Raw genomic sequence first — 25,042 nt, 5'->3', positions numbered from 1 at the left:
GTTGAGCCACAAATTCAGAAAGCTCTTTTAAATTTAGATATATTAATCTTGGTTAACTATGTCTTTGATGCCCGTCCTGAATATTCATGAAACATTTGTAACTGGACGTTATGCAAAGCAATCAACCAATCAATCCTTCAATGCAAATTATACTTAAATATGTACAATTTTCATTTTTTTTTTAAATTGTATTTAACAGCTATGTTGAGCGATCATGGAAATTTTTGTGTCATCTGGTTCTGTGCAATAAATTGAGAACCGTTCAAATAATGCTTTTTAAACTTTTTTGTCTTGCTACTGGTGACAAAATAGAGGTAACCGGTTTTGCTTAAATTTGGCAGCCTCTTTTTTTTAAATAAATTGATAAAAGACGTCATTATGATGAATATCATTGTTAATGTTTGAAAATTGTTAGAGAAAATGTTTCCAAACATACAAGTATAATGATGAGTTTTTTTTTAAACTTATATTTTTCTGCAGGTGGCCGTTGTTTATAAAATTGAATGAATTTATTCATAAGGCATATTTCCTTAGTTATACATTATTGTCAATTTTAAAAGGAAGAACTTTTGATGGTAAACAATAACTTTTAATATAAAATTTGTAAGAGACAAACCAGTTCACCAGGGTCCTGAAATTTGAATAAGTCTGCCTGTTTGTTCCCACAATCTGTAGCAGCTTGGGCTCTTGTTACTGATTTCTTTTGTTCAACAAAATAGCATTGTGTGTCTGTGGCATACCAACCCGGATCACAACCAACATTTGTCTGGTCACAGCTACATAAGCCTAAAAAACAACAGGGTAGCATTGAGAGTCTGTGGCATATAAACCACAATCTCAACCAACATTTGTCTGGTCACATCTACATAGACCTAAAAAACAACAAAGTAGCATTGAGTGAATGTGGCATACCAACCCGGATCACAACCAACATTTGTCTGGTCACCGCTACATAGACCTAAAAAACAACAAAGTAGCATTGAGTGCCTGTGACATACACCCTCGGATCTCAACCAACATTTATCTGATCACAGCTACATAAACCTAAAAAACAACAAAGTAGCATTGAGTGTCTGTGACATACACACTCGGATCTCAACCAACATTTATCTGATCACAGCTACATAAACCTAAAAAACAACAAAGTAGCATTGAGTTCCTGTGACATACACACTCGGATCACAACCAACATTTGTCTTTTCACAGCTACATAAACCTAAAAAACAACAAAGTAGCATTGAGTGTCTGTGACATACACACTCGGATCTCAACCAACATTTGTCTGGTCACCGCTACATAGACCTAAAAAAACAACAAAGTAGCATTGAGTGTATGTGGCATACCAACCCAGATCACAACCAACATTTGTCTGGTCTCAGTGTTTCGTGTCGATTGCCATTTTTTTTGTATATCCGAGACAATATAGCATATTCCTTTTTTAACTATAACGACGCTCGAAACTGAATATATGTAGCGAAAATTTAGAATTTCTAATATGAAGCGGATGATGAAATTATTCGAAGAAACTGCATTTTTTCATTTCGTCATCAATAAAATTCTTCGTAAGCATATTACTACTAAAAAACGAGGCTTTACACGCTCAGTGACTATCTCACAATCACAAATCATGAGACAGTGGTTGGCTTTGTTCCTATCTCCATGTTATTTGGATCTTAAGGGACGTTGGTGTTGGCGGTAGGGCTGTAATCGTCTCTTATAAATTTTTTAGGCAATTTGCTATGTATAGTCAATTATCGTTGGGCCATATTTTGACCTCTATATGTCTTTTGATTGTTTGTGTCTTTGTGACGTAGATCCCACATTCATTATTCATACACACAAATTTTTAATTCAATGTTTCGTGTTTTTTTTTATTTATTTAGTGTTAACTGTTGTATCAAGGTGAAACAATGATTGCATGATTACTTATTAAAGCTGTCAATTAACTAAAAGACCTTTTTCGAGTCTCGCCTCGCGTGCGGGAGGTCGTGGGTTCGAACCCCGGCCGGGTCAAACCAAAGACTTTAAAATTGGTATTTGCTACTTCTCCGCTTAGCACGCGGCATTAAGCAGTAAGAGCAAAGACTGGTTGGCTCGGAGTCAGAATAATGTGTCCGGGTAAGGTGACATGTCTTCCTGCGGACTGTTTCCTTGTGAACTAGAACTTATTTAAAGCCTTCTTCTCTAATGAGAAATGTAAATATGCTAGATATACTTACTGGAGGTGTGATGAGATGATTGAAGCTGTTAATTTTCTCCTTGATGATATTTATGTACGTTTCGGCAATAAAGTCTATCGACAAGTTATAGGTATTCCTATGGGCACCAATTGCGTCCCTTTAATAGCAGACTTGTTCTTGTACTGTTATGATCACAGTTTATGACCAAACTCAGTAAAGACCCGTCTAAATTGCATTTAATTGATAAATTCAACAACACTTACCGTTATCTTGATGATATTTTTTTCGTTAGATAATCAAGAATTTTCTAAATATACTGCCGAAATTTACCCAAAGGAACTTACTTTAAATAAGTCAAATGTAAACGGTAATAACTGTCCTTTCCTAGATTTAGATATTTCACTTTTACACGGGAAACTCTACATTAAAAATTTACGACAAAAGGGACGATTTTTCGTACCCTATTGTTAATTTTCCTTTTTTTGGATGGTGATGATCCTTTGGCACCATCTTACGGTGTTTATATATCACAACCCGTGTCTGTTGTGACATTTTGGATTTTAATGAACGTAATCTATGTATTACTGGTAAATTATTAAGTCAGGGATTTCGTTACCACTAATTACTTAAAATCTTTACTAAATTCTTCCATAGATATAAAGATTTGGTTTTGAAGTTTGGTTGTTCCTGTAGAAAACTTATTTCAAACGGGATAGCACATCTTCATTTTTACGGAGATGTTGTTTACCGAGCCCGGAAATTTAGAAACGATCAGGATAAACTTATCGATCCTTTAAATAAACTTATTCTAAAAGGTTACCAATTTAACACTGTAATTAGACTTTGAATATTGTTTTTATTGAAGAATGAATTTCATAACAGTGTGGACATGGACACCTGATATTTAAATGATATCGTGTCTGTCACTAGCTGTCAACAACAAAGACTGCACGCAATTAAAGAACCTTAGTGAGCGCGCTCACATACCCCACGTCCACACATTGTCACTGGAGAAATAAAATAACTGTAAGAAAAAAAAAATTGTATAAGAAAAAAAATTCAATCATAATTTCCTGTCGATATGCACATCTACATAGTATGTCCTTATTATCTACAAAGTTTCATGAAATTCTGTTGAGTGGTTTCAGAGGAGTTGCGATGACAAACTGTTGCAGAGGTACATTGAAGCAAATAAGTTCAAAGGGGCGTAACTCCTAGAAAAAAAAATTGAATCATAATTTCCTGTCGATATGCACATCTACCTAGTATGTCCTTATTATCTCCAAAGTTTCATGAAATTCTGTTGTGTGGTTTCAGAGGAGTTGCGATGACAAACTGTTGCAGAGGTATATTAAAGCAAATAAGTTCAAAGGGGCGTAACTCCTAGAAAAAAAATTGAATCGTTATTTCCTGTCGATATGCACATCTACGTAGTATGTCCTTATTATCTACAAAGTTTCATGAAATTTTGTTGTGTGGTTTCAGAGGAGTTGAAGTGACAAACTGTTGCAGTAGTACATTAAAGAAAATAAGTTCAAAGGGGCGTAACTCCTAGAAAAAAATTGAATCATAATTTCCTGTCGATATGCACATCTACCTAGTATGTCCTTATTATCTACAAAGTTTCATGAAATTCTGTTGTGTGGTTTCAGAGGAGTTGCGATGACAAACTGCTGCAGAGGTATATTGAAGCAAATAAGTTCAAAGGGGCGTAACTCCTAGAAAAAAAATTGAATCGTAATTTCCAGTCGATATGCACATCTACGTAGTATGTCCTTATTATCTGAAAAGGTTTCATGAAATTCTATTGTGTGGTTTGAGAGGAGTTGCGATGACAAAAGGTTGCAGTAGTATGTTGGGCAAAAAAGTTGAAAGGGGCGTAACTCCTGGAAAAAAATTGAATCGTAATTTCCTGTCGATATGCACATCTACGTAGTATGTCCTTATTATCTACAAAGTTTCATGAAATTTTGTTGTGTGGTTTCAGAGGAGTTAAAGTGACAAACTGTTGCAGTAGTACATTAAAGTAAATAAGTTCAAAGGGGCGTAACTCCTAGAAAAAAATTGAATCATAATTTCCTGTCGATATGCACATCTACCTAGTATGTCCTTATTATCTACAAAGTTTCATGAAATTCTGTTGTGTGGTTTCAGAGGAGTTGCGATGACAAACTGTTGCAGAGGTATATTGAAGCAAATAAGTTCAAAGGAGCGTAACTCCTAGAAAAAAAAATTGAATCGTAATTTCCTGTCGATATGCACAACTACATAGTATGTCCTTATTATCTAAAAAGGTTTCGTGAAATTCTGTTGTGTGGTTTGAGATGAGTTGCGATGACAAGAAACAGGCCTGACGCATGAACGTTTATAGGTTTTGAATATATTTATATACCCACCGCAAAAGGTTTCTTTTGAAAGAATGAGTATATTCAGAGGTGATATCACCAAGTAATCGAGAGATAAAAAGTAAGAAAACTCTTTTCTGGCAATAAGTGAAAAATTAAGTAGTGTGTCAGTTATAGACAAGTAGTCCATAATGCATTGCAAATCATTCAGTGTATTGGTCAATCGTCAAAATAAAAAAAAATGCTTTATTTGTAAACAAACACTAATACATGCATTGACAGGGGTATAAGTATGCCAAATAATACATGTCAGTATTAGGAAATGTGCCCGACCTGTCACAGGGGCGCGTATCATAGATGTTTTGGGCGGAAATATATGCCAGTCGACTGGTATGCGTTATACATTGTGTTGATCCGCTATTAACCCAATGTATAACGCATACGCCCATGCGGACCTGTTAAATGCAGCTGTTCTGTTAATTTAGAGTTGTACTTTATTTTTTTTTAATTTGTGTTTCAGTATATCTATCCATGAATTAAATATGTTCACATGACCTTTTATACTTGAATAATTAAACGAGTGCGCCTGTTTAAAGGTTATTATTACACTGTTACTATTATGTTGACATAATAACCTTTATCTTACCTCCTATAGATTTCTGGGGATATGATTGGTTAAAGGACTACACGTGGTGACTACATATATTTGATATAGGGTGTCCTAAAAAAATATGGGGCTAGTAACCATATGGGGTTAGTAAGGAGTTACTTCCCTTTCAAAACAAAAAAGAAATCTGAAAGGTTTCAATAGACGAAGAAATTGATAATGAACGATTGAAATAAATTCATAAAACAAATTTAAAGCTAACAAGTTGTTATTGTTGGCATTTGTCTTTTGTATAGACAAATGGTAGTAGGTTCTTATTACTAAATATTGAAGACTTAATCACTTTGATAGGCCGCTAGTCTAAATACCACATGTGAAAATAGTCGGTAAGATAAATTCGTTTCACGGTGTGCTAGTGACCTAATACGATATATATGGGGTCAGTAAATTCCATCCATATGGAATTTACTGACCCCATATATATCGTATTAGGTCACTAACACACCATGTAACTAATAGTACATTATCTCGTGTTACAGTTGTCCAGTTTAGTCTTGTACACATGATTTATTATTCCAAAAAAGATTTATTGTGAACATATCATTAAATTCATGGATATATATTGAAACATAGAAACCGAAAAAGAAGTGAGTACAATTTTAAATTGTAAGGGGGCGACAATTCCTGATTCAGTTAAAATAAGGGAGGGGGTGGCTATGCAAGAGACTTTTGAAATCAGCATGAATAAAATTGCAAATAAACGTTTATGCAGAATTGTCTCAAATATACATCCTCAAATAACAAAAAAAAAATAGTTGAGTAAGACCAAATTCATTGAAATTACCTGCTTAATTTGTAGTAAAAGAATGTAGATCCCTTAACTTTTGTTATACGTGTTCAGGTATAACAAAATCTAAAATAAATATCAATGTTTCCAAAAAAGCTACTCTGACTCAAATCAACGTAAATTTTGCACACAAGACCGGATTCATATGCTTCTTGATATTTTCACAAGTTATTGTTTGTTAGAATGATATTTAAATGTTAATGAAAATCTGATCGTTGGAGTCTTCGATGGGAATTCAAATTTGTTCCGTGCAAAAAATTATGCAGTCCAGAAGGCTAAAATTATTTTTTATGAAGGTCCGGTGTTCTTATTACCAACAAAAATAATCTTAGTATGAAGGTTGATCGTAGGTTACTCAACATCAACTCGTACGAATAAATGTTTTCTTATTTTTTTAAGGAGCCACAAAAAGTTTGTGCAAGAAAAAACATAATTTTCTCTCTCGATTACTTGGTGATATCATCTCTGAATATATTCATTCTGTCAAAAGATATTTTTTGTTGTGAGTATATAAATATATTTAAAACACAAATTCCTATTAACGTTCATGCAAAATCTTTTATTTTATGAATGAACATGTGTAAAGATAGTAATTATGTATATCCCCATTGAGAGGTCCCTGACATACTGTAATTGCGTGAAGTCTTTGTTGTCGACAGCCATTGATACACACGATAACATTTAATTACCATGTGTCCATGTCCACGCTGTTATGAAATTCATTCTATGTTTTACTGAATATAAGATGTTTTAATTCAAAGGATGTCTGATTCTTATGAATATAGAAGACTTTTCGAAAGAAAAATTGTATGAAAACTTAGTTTGGACATTTTTATAGCAATTCAAAAATTACTAACTTCACCTTTAGCATGACAATTACAATAAATTTGTATACAAATTGTTAGACTGGTTTTTCATAGTATCATTGAAGTGTAATTAAAGTCTTATAGGATTGTAAGTATGCTTTATTTTATCACCTTGCACTTTCACTACTTGACTGTATTTTCTACAGCAGTTTGTTAAAATTTTTGACCAGTTTAACAGTTTGGTTTTATAAAATTTTTGAATAAATTGCAACAGGTGGAGAGCACACTTACAGTCAAGTCACAGTAATATGTTTATATGTTTATTTTTTAAATGATTTTAATTATCTGATTTTTAAAAAATATATAGACATTATCATACATTTGTCTACGCTATATTATCTCCCTCATGCTATTTCTACCTTACGATAATGCTATAATTTTGTAAAACGGAACAGAAATAAAATACTTTAAAGCTATCATAATATAGCTTTACCTTAACTGATATAAATGTCTCCTACAAAGCATATCTGAAATATTAACTTTACTCACACACCGCAAACGTATGCTGGTAATAATAATTTAGTAGAGGAAAAAAAAACATACTTACATCCAGAAACGCATAAAAATATAAGCTTCTGTTTTCGCCATAATGTACACTAATAGGCCGCAAAGGTGACTGTGGAATAGAAATATGTTCAATTTGGTCTTCTTCTAACCGGCACCAAAACCCTTGAAAATTCGGGTTGTACGGTATGTACAAGAACGCAGCCACATCCGGTCAGAATAGAGAAGTTAAATCCGATGCCTCTTGTAAAGAAAGTGGCACGTAAAAAATCCTTGCAACACCTCTTTGAGGGGTCTGTAGGCGGTCTGTTGCAATGGAAGATTTCTGTCCCTATCCAGTATAACCCCATTTCCAAATAGCTGTCCGAATTTCCTCGACATTTCATCCCAGACGGACTCTATTACAGGACCTTCACATTGTATCTATTGATAATTTGTTCTCGTGCCGAATATGCACGAAATACTTGCCACTAGACGTTAAGAAACCAACAATCAATCAATCACATTTATATCTACAAATGTTACCGTGCAATACCAAAAAGTGACAAACATGATCACCATTAATTAAAAATACCACTGTTAAATCTGCATTCAAATGTAGAACTTTCTTCCTTGATTGTCCAAAAGGGTATGACATAAAAATGTACGTGTCCTATTTATCTTTTAAACTGAGCTAAGCCGGGATGTGATGTCAAGTACGAAAGACAAATCAAAAGTGCTTTGTACAAAAGAACACAATTACATCTGTGCCTCTTTCGATGATATAATAAGATAAAATGTTGAAATTATCAACTAGATAAACACCATCATATTAGATTGTTCAATGTTTAACCTTTGAAACAATTCACAAATAAAACGGTCGAGTCAATGACTCATTTAACTACTTTAGCGTAACAAAAGCTACTACTATCGTTCGAGGTCTTGGCAAACCCGGCAGATATGATCTTCGTAAAATAGTACCTGATCATTCGCTATTGTCATGGAAATGTTCCATTACTTTTTAGAAAAAGACTAAGTCAATAAAAACATAGACAAAAGTCAAACTGTTATAAAACTTAAGCATGAAACCCAGAGTATACCGAAAGACTGGCTTCGTGGTAAATCTGTTGTGACAGAAATTAATCGTGTGATATTTCAATTAAAACAATCTTAAATACCAATCAAACTATTGATAAAATGTATGAAAATTCTGTATTTGTAATTAAATCGAAATGTCCAAAAAGTTACCAAGTAAGAAAATTCGTATCAGTAATGCATTTAACAATAAAGCTAGAAAATGTAAAAAAAAAAAAACATTGTGGAATCACGAGCTTACTATGTTGTGGAATGGTGTATGCAATGCGGAGAAACTTGGAATAAATGTCGTCTTAATAAAAAAAAATGTTAAACCCGCCATATTCTTTATGTGACTGTCCAAAGTCAGGAATCTGTAGTTCAGTGGTTTTCGTTGGTTCATTCTGTCATATTTGTTTTTCGTAAATTGTTTTTTTTTATAAATTATGCTGTTACATGTAGTTTTTGCAATTAAATTGTTTCATATTTTTCATGTCGGGGCCTTTTATAGCCAACTATACGGTATGGGTTTTTCTCGTTGTTGAAGGCCGTATGATTGCCTATAATTGCTTACATCCACTTCATTTGAACTTAGGTGGATAGTTGTCCCATTGGCAATCATACCATATCTCCTTATTTTTATATTAAGTCAAACTTGTTTGAACAAATTTAAGGTAAATAATGGCATGTCTGATACTAAATACATAGAAACTGGTGTACCACAAGGCTCTATCCTTGGCCCTCTGGTATTTGTTTTATACATCAATGATTTGACACTGAACATAGAAATTCATTGATAGATTTACATGCAGATGATTGTTCTTTACGTAGTAAATGTAATAATGTACATGTAATGCTAAACCTTCAAAATGATATTTATATTATTGAAAACTGGTGTTCGGAAATTGTATGAAACTAAATGCCAAAAAATATAAATCAATGATTATCGGTTCAAAACAGAGGCTTTATTCAACTGGGAACAATTTAGATATCAATATTTCAGATAAACGATTAGAGGCTGTGCCTTGTGAAAACTTCTTTATATATCGACAATTATCTAAATTGGAATGAGGTAATAGATAAAATGGTATGTACAATATCGAATAGAATCAACTTATTACAAAAGTATTTGCCTATGAATATACGTATTATGTATTATAATGCTTGTATTATGCCATTGTTTGATTATTGTTGCGATATATGGGGTAATTGTAATGAAAGTGGAATAGATAAACTTAATAAGTTTTATAGAAATATGCTAGATATACAGTAGAAGCTGACATAATGACATCCTCCGCTTTAATGTTTAATAGTTTAAATTGGTTGAATGTAGAAAAACGAATTCAATATCAAAAGGCAATACTTGTATATGTTTTTTTTCCATTAATATCTTTATGAAATTGTATATGTGTATATGTTACAGTAAATGTGTATAACTGGGGATTATGTGTAATCCCTGAATTTTTCAGGGATTTTGTATAATCACTGGTTACTTTAGCGATTATATATAATTACTAAAATTTTCAGGAATTATGCATAATCACTAGAAAAATGTCATGGATTATACATAATAACTCGAACGAAGAAACAATAAATAAAGCTATTTATATAAAATAATTTCTTCTTTAAAATTATATTTAAACATCTTTAGAAACTTAAATATTAAAATGTTTAGCACAGTACTCTAATACAAATAATTTATTTTTTAAAAGTACATTGTAAATTTGGATGACATTTGCTATTGCACATTTACAAATCAACCATAATTTTCAAATGCCCTGCTTTTCGATTTTTCGTCAACAACATCCACTTTAAAAAAAAACTTTTCCTTCACATATTGAATCTAATGTTACCGCACTTTGAAGAAAAAAAAGCGTTTCTGCAGAAATATCTGAAGGTGCCAAAATTGTAGATCGGCCACCTCAAATTGATTTATTTTGTAGGATCCAAGCACAATTCTATGTCTCGTTCTAAATTTTTGGTATCCTCCTTTCCGCGATCAATTTGCCAAGCAGGCGTTCTGGCTTTTTTTCTGTACGTTTAGTTACATTATTTTGCCTAGCTTGAATTCGAATTCAATGTCCATAACACAGGTGTTCAATAACAATCATCACCATTTGTTTTAAGTTGCAAATAACATGATCTGTGCATTTACATTCACAACATGAATATGCATTTGATGTTGTTTTGGGAAAACGAAACAATTTATGGCATACATGTGCAGAACTTTATCCCGTTTGTATTATTCATTTCAATTTTAAATGCTTTTTTGTTTATGAGTTAATGTAGTTCAACACAGTTTAAAATAGCATATCATTGGAAAAACTGTTCACTTTAGATTTGATAAATAAATGGACAGGTAATGAAAACTGTCCACTTAAACATTAAATTGCTAAGAAATGTAGACGATTTATTTGTTTATATTTGAATTATTTCATCAAATAAAGGATCTTTGTATTATTTATAATACCTGAAATAATATCGGCGAATTTCTAAAATAATTCTTAAAATTTTCAGTTATTATGTAAAATCACTGGTCATTTTCAGGGATCATATATAATCACAAATGATTTTAGTGATTATGTAAAATCACTGAAAAATCAGGGATTATACAAATTCACTGTAACATATATATCATTATAATATTTCATGTACTTTATGTATATGTTATTATTATTTTTGAGGAATCTGAGGAAGATTAGTTTTAACTAATGGGATTATCCTCTCGAAATAAAGTTCATTTATTTTATTTGTTTATTTATCTCAAAGTCATATTGAGACCCTCATCATGGAGCAAAAGCCAACTCCTCACTACACGTTCACGACGGTCCCTAGTGAAGGTTTTGGTGGAACTCAATCAGAATCTAATTTCAATTTGGGTTGCGTCACTTTCACCGTTCTCGAGATATGTCCCTTTATAAATGAAAAAAAATACTGAATTTGCCGTTTCCGCACTCTAACTTAACATTGCTTCAACCAAATGTTATGAAGCATATACACAATGCCCATTATCACCAAACACAAATCAAGTTACTTTTACCATTCTCAAGTTATGTCCCTTTATAAATGGAAAAAAATACTGAATTTGCCGTTTCCTCACTCTTACTTAACATTGCTTCAACCAAATGTTATGAAGCATATACACAAAGCCCATTATCACCAAACACAAAACAAGTTAGAATTAATGTGGTGTTACTTTCACCGTTCTCAAGTTATGTCCCTTTATAAATGGAAAAAATGCTGAATTTGTCGTAAATTTACAAGAGGCGTCTGTGTCCCATGGACACATTCTTCTTTTATTTTCTTTGATTTTCTAGGAACCCAAGGTTTCCATTCATGTATATTGCCAAATTACAGACTAGAACGGGTTAAACAATCTCATTGCAAAATCTAGAATGAATACTGACAATTAGACAACCAAGAAGCAAATAAAGGGAAAGTTCATGAAAGTGTTATTTAATGATTTTGATTTTTTAAGTTAACAAGTTTTTTTCTTAAAGTTAATCTTCGACCATACTGGTCAATTCAAGTATTTATTTGTTTTCAATGAAATAAAACAGAGAAGTGCTTTTAACATTTTTTTCGTGAAATGAAATAAAGTGTTAGATAAATATGTAATCAAAGACCATACCGTACACAGCCACAAGAATAACTGCAACACTTGTTATAGAATTCATTGTGAAAACAATTATTTAATTCTACGGTCCACTTTTACAGCATTTATCCACCCCTGACAGACAAGATGTTACTTTGGACCCCTGACTGGTGATATGTTTAACATATATGTAGATATGTAATATGGTTTGGTTATCATAATTGTACAAATCGGGTTAAGTTAAAGTTTTTGTTTGATTATTTGATAAACGGAGATAACACCTATACACAGTCAATTTTGATAATAGCCAAAAGCAATATTGAAAAAATATAATTCAATTAATTTTCTCAAATTTGAAAAGAAAAAGAAAATTTTCTGGATATATATTATTTAGAATTATTCAATTACATGTTGTAATAAATTTATGGTTCATGTGAATTTCGGAAACCTTTTTGGTTTTCTTCTTTAATAGTTCCAGGAGACCAATATGTGAAAATTGTTCAAATATAATCCCGTGGACCATTATGTGAAAATTGTTAAGATATAGTCCCGTGGACCATTATGTGAACAATGATTAAATATAGAGTCTGTTCGTGACTGTAAATTTTTGGGCAGTTAATTGTAGCGTTTTCTAAAGCTTGCTGTAAAAAACTGTCTTCACAAAACTGGACAGAAAAAAATAAATGCCTTGGAACTTTTTGAAATAAGCATTAGTTGTGATAAACGATGTCGTACAACGATATCGTGACTAGCAAAAAAATGGGGAAATGTGGGGTTTTTAGCATTATTTAGGAATATTCATCAGTTCCTTTGCATTACGGTTAGACCTTATTTTATAGAATCAAGGAAGCGGTAAGGGCGACCCTTTTATTGACATCATTACACAGCTGTTGTGGGGTTTAGGTGACTTGTTGGTTTATTTCAATTTATGTAGATTGTAACACACGGGGGAAACAAAGTTTAGAAGGTTTATCTTGCCTAAAAAAAAAAAGAGAAAGACAAACGAAAATGGCAGACTAACTGTATATACAATTTGAGAAGACTTAATGATCCTTTTAATTAATAAATCTTTTTCAGTTAGGTTTTAAATGATGTAATATTAATGACATTGTTTTGTTCATAAATCAGGCCATTAGTTTTCTCGTTTGGATTTTTTGACATTTTGTCATTTCGGGGCCTTTTATAGCTGACTATGCGGGATGAGTTTTGCTCATTGTTGAAGGCCGTACGGTGACCTATATTTGTAAACTTCTATGTCATTTGGTCTCTGGTGGAGAGTTGTCTCATTGGCAATCATACCACATCTTATTTTTATATGTAATCCCGTAAGCAAATTGTTGTTTTCATGATTTTGACATCCCTAAACCAAAACAGTCTACACACTTTCCGATTAATCTTAATCAACTCAAAGGGGTTTTAATCAATTTTGGAACCTGATTTGTAATAAATGTTTCATATCTTCCATAGTTACTGCGAACCAATTGCATTTATTATAAGATTCTTTGGGTTTTTTCGGGTTTTTTTTCTTTTCTTGTAGCTTCAAGATATACAAGAGCATCATAAATAGTATCTGCAGTTCCGGCTGTAGCATTCGGATACGAGTTGGAGACATTCATTTATTGTAAATCTCTAATAGGGGGGTGTAATACTTTACTATTATTAGTTAATAAGACCAAACAGATAAATGTGTAATTTTCACGAAATTGTCCGACCTCTGACAATTGCAGAATGAGACATAACATTTTATCATCAAGAATCGTTATACACAGATGTACAAACGTAAATGTAATTTGTAAAGAATAAAAAGATGCTTAACTCTTAGATAAAATGTATAAAAAAATCCACTTAATTAATGACATAAACACGAGAAATAGACGTGAGAATGCGTAGTATAATTGTCATATTTATTAACATACTATATAACAAAATATTAATTTTACTGTCCACCGCGCGCGGAAATAGTCAAGAAGACATTATTATTTTTTCAGGGGTTGACAGGATACACGTAATCGTTATAAATTTTAACTTCGCGGTTCTTATGCAAGCAAATTCAATAAACAACGATGTTTTATACAGTTGGGTTTTTTTTCGCCTTACATAGGGCTTTATTTCTGATCTTATTTCTGTGTACACAACTCTAAATCTACATATTTCACCTTTATATATATCAATATTAGGAAATCCGATTGGACGATTCCATATATACCATTATGTTTTAGGGTTTTTTAGCTTCAGTTTCGAGTTGGTGTATAGTATTAAGGGGTGTCTGCGATAAATAAATCATTTTTCTGATAGATTAACTTAATTCAAAATCAATATAGATATAGTTAACATATTTATTTTTCTTTAACTGACTAAATTGATCGGAATGTGAATGATACATAGACCTAAAATTCTTTTTGGTCTATCCAAGTCATGACATTTGCGCGGGAATTTCTTCCATTGACATCTATACTATTAAATGAGAAGACCTCATTTTGTGTGTCGCTTCTCTTCCGTCCACAATAAATTTATCATCATGCCTCTGTTTCCTATAGGTACCATGCATAGTCGCATTTGTCATCTATTCTAATGGTTATTCAGTTTGGGTTATATTGGGAGAAAAACGAAAATAAAGGCGTCCGGATATTGTTTCCGTCATCGGACGGACTTTTAAGTCATAGACAAGACTTCCGTTTAGAACTGTTTTAAAATTACACATAATTTTCATAAGTACCCGGTTACAGGACAATTATTTTCGCGTTTATCTGCATGTATACTATGATCATACTACTATAAAATATAGAGACTCTTTATATAATATGTCAGTGACCGCCGTGGATGATAAAGTTGGAACTGATAGTAAATAACAAATACACTTTATTTATGATAAACAGTTATGTATGTTCATAGTATACAGAAAACGCGAAAACAATGGAAATTAACAGAAAACAAAAAAATAACGGACTTTGGAAAAAAGGGAGCGGGCTAGAAAATATTGTCCTGTCGCGGTACCTATGACTTTTGATACCTTTCCTGAAATTCTCCAGTCATAAAATCTTTTACAAAAAATTATCCTACTACAGTTTACATACTTTCAACCACGCTCTAAATGCCCGCGATTTCGGGGGTGTGTTCTAGTCGTAATTTAATTTACTTTGGATTATTGTTATCTTTAGATGTAATGTGAAAGGATTTAATGTGATATTATTTGTCTCTTCTTCTATAGTACATAGTTTGACGTCAGGTTTGTACATATTAAGTCTCTGGTCTAGTCAGATATGAAGAACTCATTCTCAATTTTATTCTGCATATCCCACCCCTTCCCTACGTCACCCTGCTCAGTCGCTCAGTAATTCTCGTATCACTGCTTTGAGAAAAAAGTGTCTCTTCTTCTATAGTACATAGTTTGACGTATAGAAATACCCTGTTCAGTCGCTCCGACGTTGCGCACGATGTTGGTACGAATTCCATTTTGCTATAGATTAGCATGAAAATAAATACGTAGACTGGTCAGTTCGATAAAAATATAGTGATTTCTGGTTGAATTTATTACATTAGACTTGAGAATAAAGGAAAAAAGGAACCGAAATTTAAAATATCAAGAATTATAACACTTAATTATCCCATTTTTACGCAAAAACGTAATGTCCAACGTTACATTTTGTGTGCAAAAGATCGGAGTTCCGTTTCTTTCCTACGGTATTTTTTTTTACTGATCATCGTAAAACTTCATAAGAGTATTGCTATTGTTATTGTTATTCGGGTGTTAAAGCAAAATCAATATCACTGAAACCGTAAACCGGAAAATGTTATTTTTGAAAACGGTCTGAAAAATGTCCACGCATATGCAAGGTAAGCATATATCGGGTTTGCGCATTTATACCGTGAAATTGGAAAAGCTGAGAGGAAAAATATTTATGATATTTTGAAAGATTTTTTACTTTTCTCCTGGTTCATGATATTTTTTTGCCGGAAACCATGCGTATAGTTTTTATTGCAATGACTTCAAAAAGTAAAGCCATCTTGTCCCAACGAAAAAAAACGCTGTATTTTCTTTACAATTGAGGTTTTAACCGGCTGTATATTAAATAGTCACAGTTAGATCATAGAAAATAAAACTTGGCGGTAAAAGTTTTTTTCTTTTTCTTTTTAAACAATATAGTGTTTAACATTTTTTTCGATAGGCAACAAGATTTTTAGATCGTTTCAAAAAGTATAGCCGTCTTGTCCCAACGTTCGAAAAACGTAATTGATGTCATGCTCGGGTTTTTAATTTTATATCATAATTATTTGTTTCCAGTTTAATTCGAATAAAAATAAAAATATAAGTTATAACAATTATAACCAATTTATGATAAAGGAAAAGTTTAAGTTTAAATTCTAATGACCAAATGAGATTGATATAAAAAATATCGGGATTTTAGTTTTTTTCAGCACATTCATGACATTTGTTTATTCAAGGAACGTCTATCTGCAAGTTTCAAATCATCAAAAGCAACATGCATAATTTTTTAGTCAATAAAATAAAATAGAGAAAATCCATAGCTGGCAATTATATCAAAACAAAGGATATGCATAATGCCACAAAAATACGGAAATGAGAAAAAACATGAATCCAAAATGTTTAACTACCTTGAAATTTTGCGACAAAGAAAGCATCGGGAAATGATAAAATATAGAAAGGAAACAGAAACGGAAAGAAATGCAACAAAAGGAGTATGTATAAACATGTAATAAAAAGGGAAAATAAATTCAAAATCTAATTTATATTAAAAAGTAATCTGTATAAATTTGGAAATTAATGTATGATTCATTAATGCAAACTGCTGCCAAAAGTAAAATATAAGTTTTGGCCTGGAAAGAATGACAACTATTAATAAATATTCATTAAAAAAATATGTGTACGACCACTTTGAGTTTTATTTGTTAAACTATGCATTTTTAGACAAACCGAAATCGGTTACCAAATTCATAACAGTAAATTGACCTCATCAATTATAAGCTTGAACGCTTGAAACGTTCTTTGCAATCGTCGAAATCGCTTCATTATGAGGAACATCGTGTAACGCCAAGTAGTACCAACATCGTGCACAACGTATCCATAATTCTCGTATCACTGCTTTAAGACAAAAGTAGGCATTATCAGCAACGTCATAACTCAGGTCATAATGTCTGAGGAGATGTAATCAGCGACGTCACAATTTGTGAGGAGTCGTTATCAAGCTTGCTTTCGTCTAGCGTAAAACTGTCTCAGGGCTAGGCCGAGTTAGGGAGGTGAAAAAGTCAGTAATAGAACGATAAACAGATAATCATGTTTTCTTAGTATAGATACCTTAAAATATCACCCACTGTCGCTAAGGACACAATTTTATTAATTTTAGCTCATAAGCTGCACTCTCTCGCCAAAAATGTTTATTGCAGCTCATTGGCTAATATTTTACTATATCAGTGTGTAGAAAAGCTGATAATCTATACATATGTGTTAGGAGTCGTTATCAAGTTTGCTTTCGTCTAGCGTAAAACTGTCTTAGGCCAAGTTAGGGAGGTGAAAAAGCCAGTAATAGAACGATAAACAGATAATCAGGTTTTCTCCGTAGTCCGTATAGATACCTTAAAATATCACCCACTGAGGACACAATTTGATTTATTTTAGCTCTTTAGCTGTGTTCACTCGTCAAAAAGGTTCATTGCGGCTCACTGGCTAATATTTGACGATATCAGACTGTGTGTAGAAAAACCGATAATCTATACATATATGGTCAGCTCATATGTTTTCGTACGTCATACATTTGTCATATATGAATTCGTACTATGCATGCCTTTTCAATGGAAATTGTGACGCCAAAATGCATTCTTAATAGCACGAAAACCCATGAAAAGAGGATATATTTTTAAGGAATGACTAATATTTTTTCTGTCTATGAAGAAATAACATCAAAAATGTGGTGCACACTTATTTTTTTTAATACAATCATTCCTTTTAATTTAATTCTAAATTCCATTTTTAAGGAGTAAATCATGAAAAAAACGTTGATGACGTCACGGTCACATGACAAAGTTATGTCTAAGAGCTGATAAACAAATTCTCTCAGCCAATCAGAAGACGTGTTACATCCAAAATTAAATTATATACATATGTCAACCAAAATTTTTCATCGACGTCGTCATGTGCGAGGAGACCCTACCAAGCTTTAGTTCATCTACCGTTAAAACTGTTTTAGGGAGGTGAAAAATACCAGCAATAGAGCGATAAACAGATGATCGATATTGTAAAATATTATTAATTCGTATTTTTTAACTAATTTGATTCGTTTAGAGATAGTCACATGTTAAACTATATTTTCGAAGGTAGAGAGAAAACGGCGGATAGCAAAAAGCATATTGCACAGCAAAAAGCATATTGCACGGATATTTATAGAATATCTAAAAACCGATATACTTTGTGACGTCATGTAATGAATTTCATGATATTGTTAAAAGTTTTATAAAAAAAATATCTATGATTGATTATTTGAAGAAAAAAAATCTTCATATACATAAGATGTAAAAAAAAAAAGTAAATGAAATAACAATTTATATGTTGTTATTGTCTAGGAGACAATATGATATCTATAAAATTCCAACAAAATCAAAAAATCAATCAGGATCTTGATACAAATATGGTCGGAAATTAATAATATAACAATTATAGCCTATTGATGAGGTCAATACAGGATATATCGACCCAAAGAAGTATATCGACCTCGGACTTCGTCCTCAGTCAATATACTTCTTTCAGGTCAATATATCCTTGTATCGACCTCATACAAAGGCTATAATTGTATAATATTATTAATTCGTATTTTTTAACTAATTTGATTCGTTTAGAGATAGTCACATGTTAAACTATATTTTCGAAGGACTATTCTTTATATCAATATCTGTTAGCCATTTAAGGGTCGTTTGCATTCAAAGTTGAGTTATAGTGGGTTTATTTTGCGAAAAAGAACTCAATTTCCCGATAGTTAACCTTTTCTTTATATTTTGCTATGTCAAAATGAACTAAATATAAAAGACAGTTTATAGTCCTAAAAATGGTATATCACGATCTACACATTACATTTTAGCAGGAAAGACTGTCATTGGAGTATATCACGATTATCACCACTGGGTCTTTTTAATTTGATCTCATCCACTAAAGTCATTCAAGAAGAACATTTGATGTCGGGTTTGTCCACATTTTGGAATATATTAATACATTTATAGAAATACTGTTGAGTCTGTTCCCAAATGCCTCCACAATTTGGAATATATTAATACATGTATAGATGTACTGTTGAGTCTGTTCCCAGATGCCTGAGATACACTTCAATATTTATTATTTATTGAAAATAAGTGGAATCATCTTTTAGAAAAGCTGTTCCTATGGTAATGAATCCCCCCTTTATAAGTTAAAAAGGCTACATCTATTTTTCCTTTTTTTTAAACCGCAAAATATCCCTCATTTTTCTTTGGGGTGGGGGGGTGGATGTTCCCAACCTGTTTATCATTGCTCCTAAATTGTATTGATGCATACTTTTCAAGTGACAGTTTTCCTCATTTTTGAAGGATGTATGCATGGTTGCCTATAATTGCTATGTCATTTAAACCTCTGTGGATAGTTGTCTCATCATGCTCATTGGAAATATATATATTACATATTGTAATTTTTATATGTATCCATCCTTTAGAAAAATTGTCTCGAATGTAATGAATCCCCTCCAGATCCCCCTTTATAAGTTGAAAAGGCTACATCTTCTTTTTATCTTCTTTACAACTTTATTTTGGGGGGGGGGGGGTCCCAACCTGTTGTTTATAAGTTGTAAATCAGGCCATTACTTTTCTCAATTTAATTGTTGCATATTTAACATGTTTCTGGACTGGTTTTTTTTCCTCATTTTTGAAGGCTGTATGGTTGCCTATAATTACTTTGTTATTTGAACCTCTGTGGATAGTTGTCTCATTGGCATATTACATATACTGACTTTTATATGGATTGCAGACTTGAAAAAGATGATCAAAGTTGAATATGCTGCAAACTTCAAACAACCTACTACAACTTATTTACCATGGAACTGTTGATCAGAACTATTGATTTCATCCCAGTCCTCATACATGTACCACTATCAATCAACATAACAAATGCAAATAATTATGATGTCATGAAAGGTTTTTTTTTAATAAATCTTGAATCTTTATATCAATATAAACTGAATCCCAATATAAACATGTTGGGCTCTTTTACAGCAGAATATACAGTATGGTTTTTTTTTTCATTTTTATACGCCTGTTTACGGGACGTATAATGGTATACCGTTGTCCGCCTGTTTGTCCGTCCGTTGTCAATATGTCAGACATTTACTTAAAAACGCTCTAATAAAATTGCATAAAACTTTGGTGAATTGTTTATATCAATTGACGTGAGCTCCCTTTCTTCTTTTTTTATAAATTTCAGATTTTACGTTTCCAAGCTTATTCTTAAAAAAAGGGGGATTTTTCAGTTTTCAGACTATAACTCAAAAATCTTTCAGCAGTTCTCATGAAACATTGGTGAACTGTTTATATCTAGTGATGTAAGCTGCTGCCTTTAGAATTTTATAAATTTTATATTTCCAAGTTATGGGGTTTTATATATAAAAAAGGGGGGATTTCCCAGTTTCGAATAATGTTTTCAGCAATTCTCATTAAACTTTGGTGAATTGTTTATATCTATTGATGTAAGCTCCCTTTTTGATTTTCGTAAATTTTAATCTAATATGACATTGAGAAGTAATTGAACTTTATTCTTTGTAAATATGACGAGGGTATCATGCGCTCATGGCGCAGCTGTTTATTGAAGGTGATATGCATATGGTTGCCTATAATTTCTAACATCCATTTTATTTGAATTTAAGGGAATTGTAATACGACCGCAAAAAAATTTTGCGGTCGTATATTGGTATGACGTTGCCGTCGGCGTCGTTGTCGTCGTCGTCCGAAGACACATTGGTTTTCGCACAATAACTTTAGTTTAAGTGAATGGATCTCTATGAAATTTTACCATAAGGTTTAATACCACAAAAGGAAAAGGTTTAATACCACAAAAGGAAGGTTGGGATTGATTTTGGGTGTTATGGTACCAACAGTTAAGGAATTAGGGGCCAAAAAGGGGCTAGAAAATAAGCATTTTTCTAGTTTCCAGACGATAACTTGTGGAACGGTGTATGGATCTCTCTGAAATTATACTACAAGTTTCCATACCACAAAGGGATGGTTAGAATTTACTTTGGGGGTTTATTGCTCAAACCGTTTAGGACTTAGGGGCAAAAAAGGGGGAAAACATGGGTGTCCTGGTTAATGGACAAATACTATAGTACAAAACATAATTTAAAGCAGTGTAAGGGAGGTAATTCAAATACATCATTTGAAATACCTCCCTTACACTGCTTTTAAATTATGTATAAAGTAATGGTTAATGAACAATTAAGACATTTTAAAAGCAGTGTAAGGGAGGTAATCCAAATACAACGTTTTGATTACCTCCCTTACACTGCTTTTAAATTATGTTTAAAGAAATGCATATTTATAAAGGAAGACCAGTAAAAATATATGCAAATGATGCTTCTTTTTTTTACAAAAAAATCCATATGAAAGATTTGACACCATATTTTAAATTCTATTATAAAATAGATTAAGTTAGCACTATGTTAAATCTAAATGGGTAACTCGAGGGAAAGTATTTTTTTGGGGGGAAAGGGGGGGGGGGGGGGTAAAAAGAAATTTTGGGGGTTCAATTTTTTTCTCATTTCAGATTTCAGAAATTAAAAAGAAAAATTCTTCAAATATTATTTTTTTTTCAAAAAAAAGTGTGTGTGTGTGTGTGTGAATACGTTACAGCATAGTGTATTGCACAAAAGCAAAAAAAAAAGAGAGGGGAATTTTATTTTATTTTTGTGGGGAGAGGAGGGGTCAATTCGCAACAGCAAAGTGTATTGCACAAAAGCAAAAAAATGAATATAAATTCAAATCATATAACTAGTTCTAAGTTCTTTGACTACATTTATTCTGTATCAGAAAACTTTTATGTGTCAAATATTTAATTACAATCCAAATTCAGACCTGTATCAAGCGCGAATATTGCGTCCATTTTTGCCCCAACTGTTCAGGGTTGGACCTCTGCGGTCGTATCCAGCTGCGCTCGGCGAAGCAATTTATTGTTATTTATATAAACAAATCCCACGTCGATATATTAAATGTACAACAATCGGACATCAATCCACGCCAACCTGGATGTAATTGAAAGACATCTAGATGTCAATATATAGTCTCAAACAAAAAACAAAATAAGGAAAAATATAGCGAATTTTTTAGAATTATTATGAAATGTATATATTGGCAGTATTTAAAATATATCGTTTAAAATATTTTGAGTTTTAGGTTCCACCTGCCATTTTAGAAAACTGGGATTTCATTGCGGCTAGTCTATTAGAGGGGTATTTCATTGGTTGTAGATATGGAATCTTATTTTATCATTGAAGTCAGATTTGAACATCGACTTGAGGAATGAAGGTGGAGTAAAGACCGAATGTCAGTTTTAGTGTTATATATGTATGTCAATTTTACTCTTAAATATGTATGCATATATTATTGATTCAGTGATGATGGTAAATAGACACTGACAAGTCTTAGATAACATTTTATAATTATGAATGTTTCTTGATCAGTTAACTAAAATTAGTGGAGGTATGTTCTTATTTACGACAGAGGGGCACTCAACCTATATCAATCTGTGCATGAAGCGATTGATATTTGCTAGATACTGAATGCTTTTACAACAAATTTGTGAAAGTTTTAACCGGTAAATACGATAATAAAATTCATGTCAATTTCAGGACTTCTGATCCAACCATGTCGTATGGCATGTTATTGAGATATGGTTTTGGTCGATGGATGTTCATGAAGGACCTGTAGTACAAAGTATATCACTGGATTGAGCTCTTTGTCTAAGTGTATTATGAAAGTGCTTTGTTTTGAGCTCAGTTCATTATTATGCAATTCATTCTTGGTGAAATAAAGATTTGACAGACAACTCTCATGTACAAGAAATTGTCAAAGTAGTATCTATTCTATGTACAATGTAAGTTATAGGGAGATAAAAGCATTTTATTTAGATTTGAACCAAACATTTTTTGTCCATTAGCCAATTTTTTAAAAAAGCACAAATTTACCAAACAATGCTACTCGTGCTACTAGCAATATGATGCTAGGTTGTTTTGTTGCACTTTATTTTCATACATCTGTACTGCCTACTGACGACTCAGTCCTGAGTGTAGAGGGTCATTCAGTATGTTAAAAAAAACAAAATTCATAAGGCCTATCTAGCCTAATTGATTTCTAAAACTATATTTCATTGTACATGTTCAACATTTATCATTCATTTGTTTATTTCTTAATTTGTGTGGATTAACAGTAAATGTTAATTACTATAGTACACTTTCATACCACAACAAAACTGTCTTACTGTATTGGTATCACTTATATTTGTATCCATATAACAAAAAAAATAAAAAAGAGAATATTTTTGCAATACCTTTATTATATTGAATACTTTAACCTTTTAGATCTTTAGACATAATAAGTAGATGTTCATATCCACTTGAAATTTTATCAGATGACTTCTGTAGCAGTTATGAGTCTTTAAAGCATACTCACAAAGGTTAATTCTTTTGTTGATATTATTTTCATACTGGTCAAAACTTTTTTTGCTTTGACCAGCTTTGGAGGAGATATTTTCAAAGTATTAATAAAAAATAACACAGAGGTTTAGTTTCTAGCTGATCTAGCCCCAAGCATCATGTCAGGCATTGTCATTACTAAAAACCATTAAATGTCTTCTAATCTGAGAAACAATTTCTTAAACGGAATCTTTTACTTATGATACTGATGATTCACCACAACGTAAAATAAATAGAACCATACAAATAGATAGCAAATACATGTTCTCGGATACCCTCTCCCATATAAGAAAAATCACATCATGAAAAAATGAACCCATTATGTGTTCCTCTCCTAACTACAAAATGTATCCAAAATCAAAGATGTGGAACATATTCTATCATAATCATTTGGTAAATAATGCAATTAGTGTCTCTTCCATGCCCGTCTTGAACATAAAAAAACTAAATATTAAATAAACAACACTCCTAATGCTCAGGTTGGTTGTCATTGTGCAACACAGTTAATAATACAGAACACTAAACATCCAAACATACTATCCACACTGATCTGTGTCCACACTTGTAATAAACAGAATAAAGAAAAATAAAAGAGATTTTTCTTTACTTGTTGGTAGGTGAATCATCTTCTGAGATAATTTATAATCACAAATTATATTTACAAATATGAGCAAAACATTTAAAACAAAGAATTAGAATGTAATGAACGCCATAAGCCTATTTTCGGGGCGGATTTTGGGATTTCAAAAATGCTGATACCTTAGTGTATATCTGCTTATGTTGTACTTTTATTTTACAAGCTTCCTAAAATCAAATGAAAAACCAGGTAATGTCAAAAGCCTAGAAAATCGTCCGATTTTGGTCTGACAGTTATCCTATATTAAAAGCAAAACATCTTAATTCTTATTGCGCATTTGTAAATTGTCTGTAACTGTGCAATCATTCTATCCAAAAATTAAATCCAAAATAAAACGTAGTTTACTATAAAAAAAAACAGCGTATAGACAGGAATAGACAGGAATAGACTGGAATAGACAGGAATAGACTGGAATAGACAGGAATAGACTGGAATGGACAGGAATAGACAGGAATAGACTGGAATAGACTGGAATAGACAGGAATAGACAGGAATAGACTGAAAATGAAAATAACACTATAAATTTTGTGATTCCTAAGCGATTTTCTGGTTTTTTCTTCACCAGGAACGCTCGGACTAATGGAAAGCCAACGGGGTCAAAATTCTTAATTCGTAAATTGTCAATTTGTAACTTGTATCTTTGTAATTTCAACTTTTAAACTTATATTAACTTAATGTTAACTTATAAATCTTG

General features: G+C 32.1%; 1 protein-coding gene across 1 annotated transcript in view; it reads right to left on the bottom strand.

The window, feature by feature from the left end:
- LOC127736144 (macrophage mannose receptor 1-like) overlaps positions 1-12,145 on the bottom strand; it is a 29,901-nt gene extending 17,756 nt beyond the window's left edge. The window contains exons 1-2 of the mRNA XM_052246693.1: positions 12,034-12,145; positions 617-786 (exon numbers count right to left, since the gene is read on the bottom strand). Coding sequence (XP_052102653.1) covers positions 617-786; positions 12,034-12,079 — 216 coding nt within the window. The 5' untranslated portion in view covers positions 12,080-12,145. The remainder of the gene's footprint in view (positions 1-616; positions 787-12,033) is intronic.
- Positions 12,146-25,042: the final 12,897 nt, after the last annotated feature.

This window comes from Mytilus californianus, unplaced genomic scaffold, assembly GCF_021869535.1.
Source record: "Mytilus californianus isolate M0D057914Y unplaced genomic scaffold, xbMytCali1.0.p SCAF_3, whole genome shotgun sequence".
NCBI classification, from domain to species: domain Eukaryota; kingdom Metazoa; phylum Mollusca; class Bivalvia; order Mytilida; family Mytilidae; genus Mytilus; species Mytilus californianus.
The sequence above is the reverse complement of the archived record's forward strand: the minus strand, read 5'-3'. Positions and strand labels throughout refer to the sequence as shown.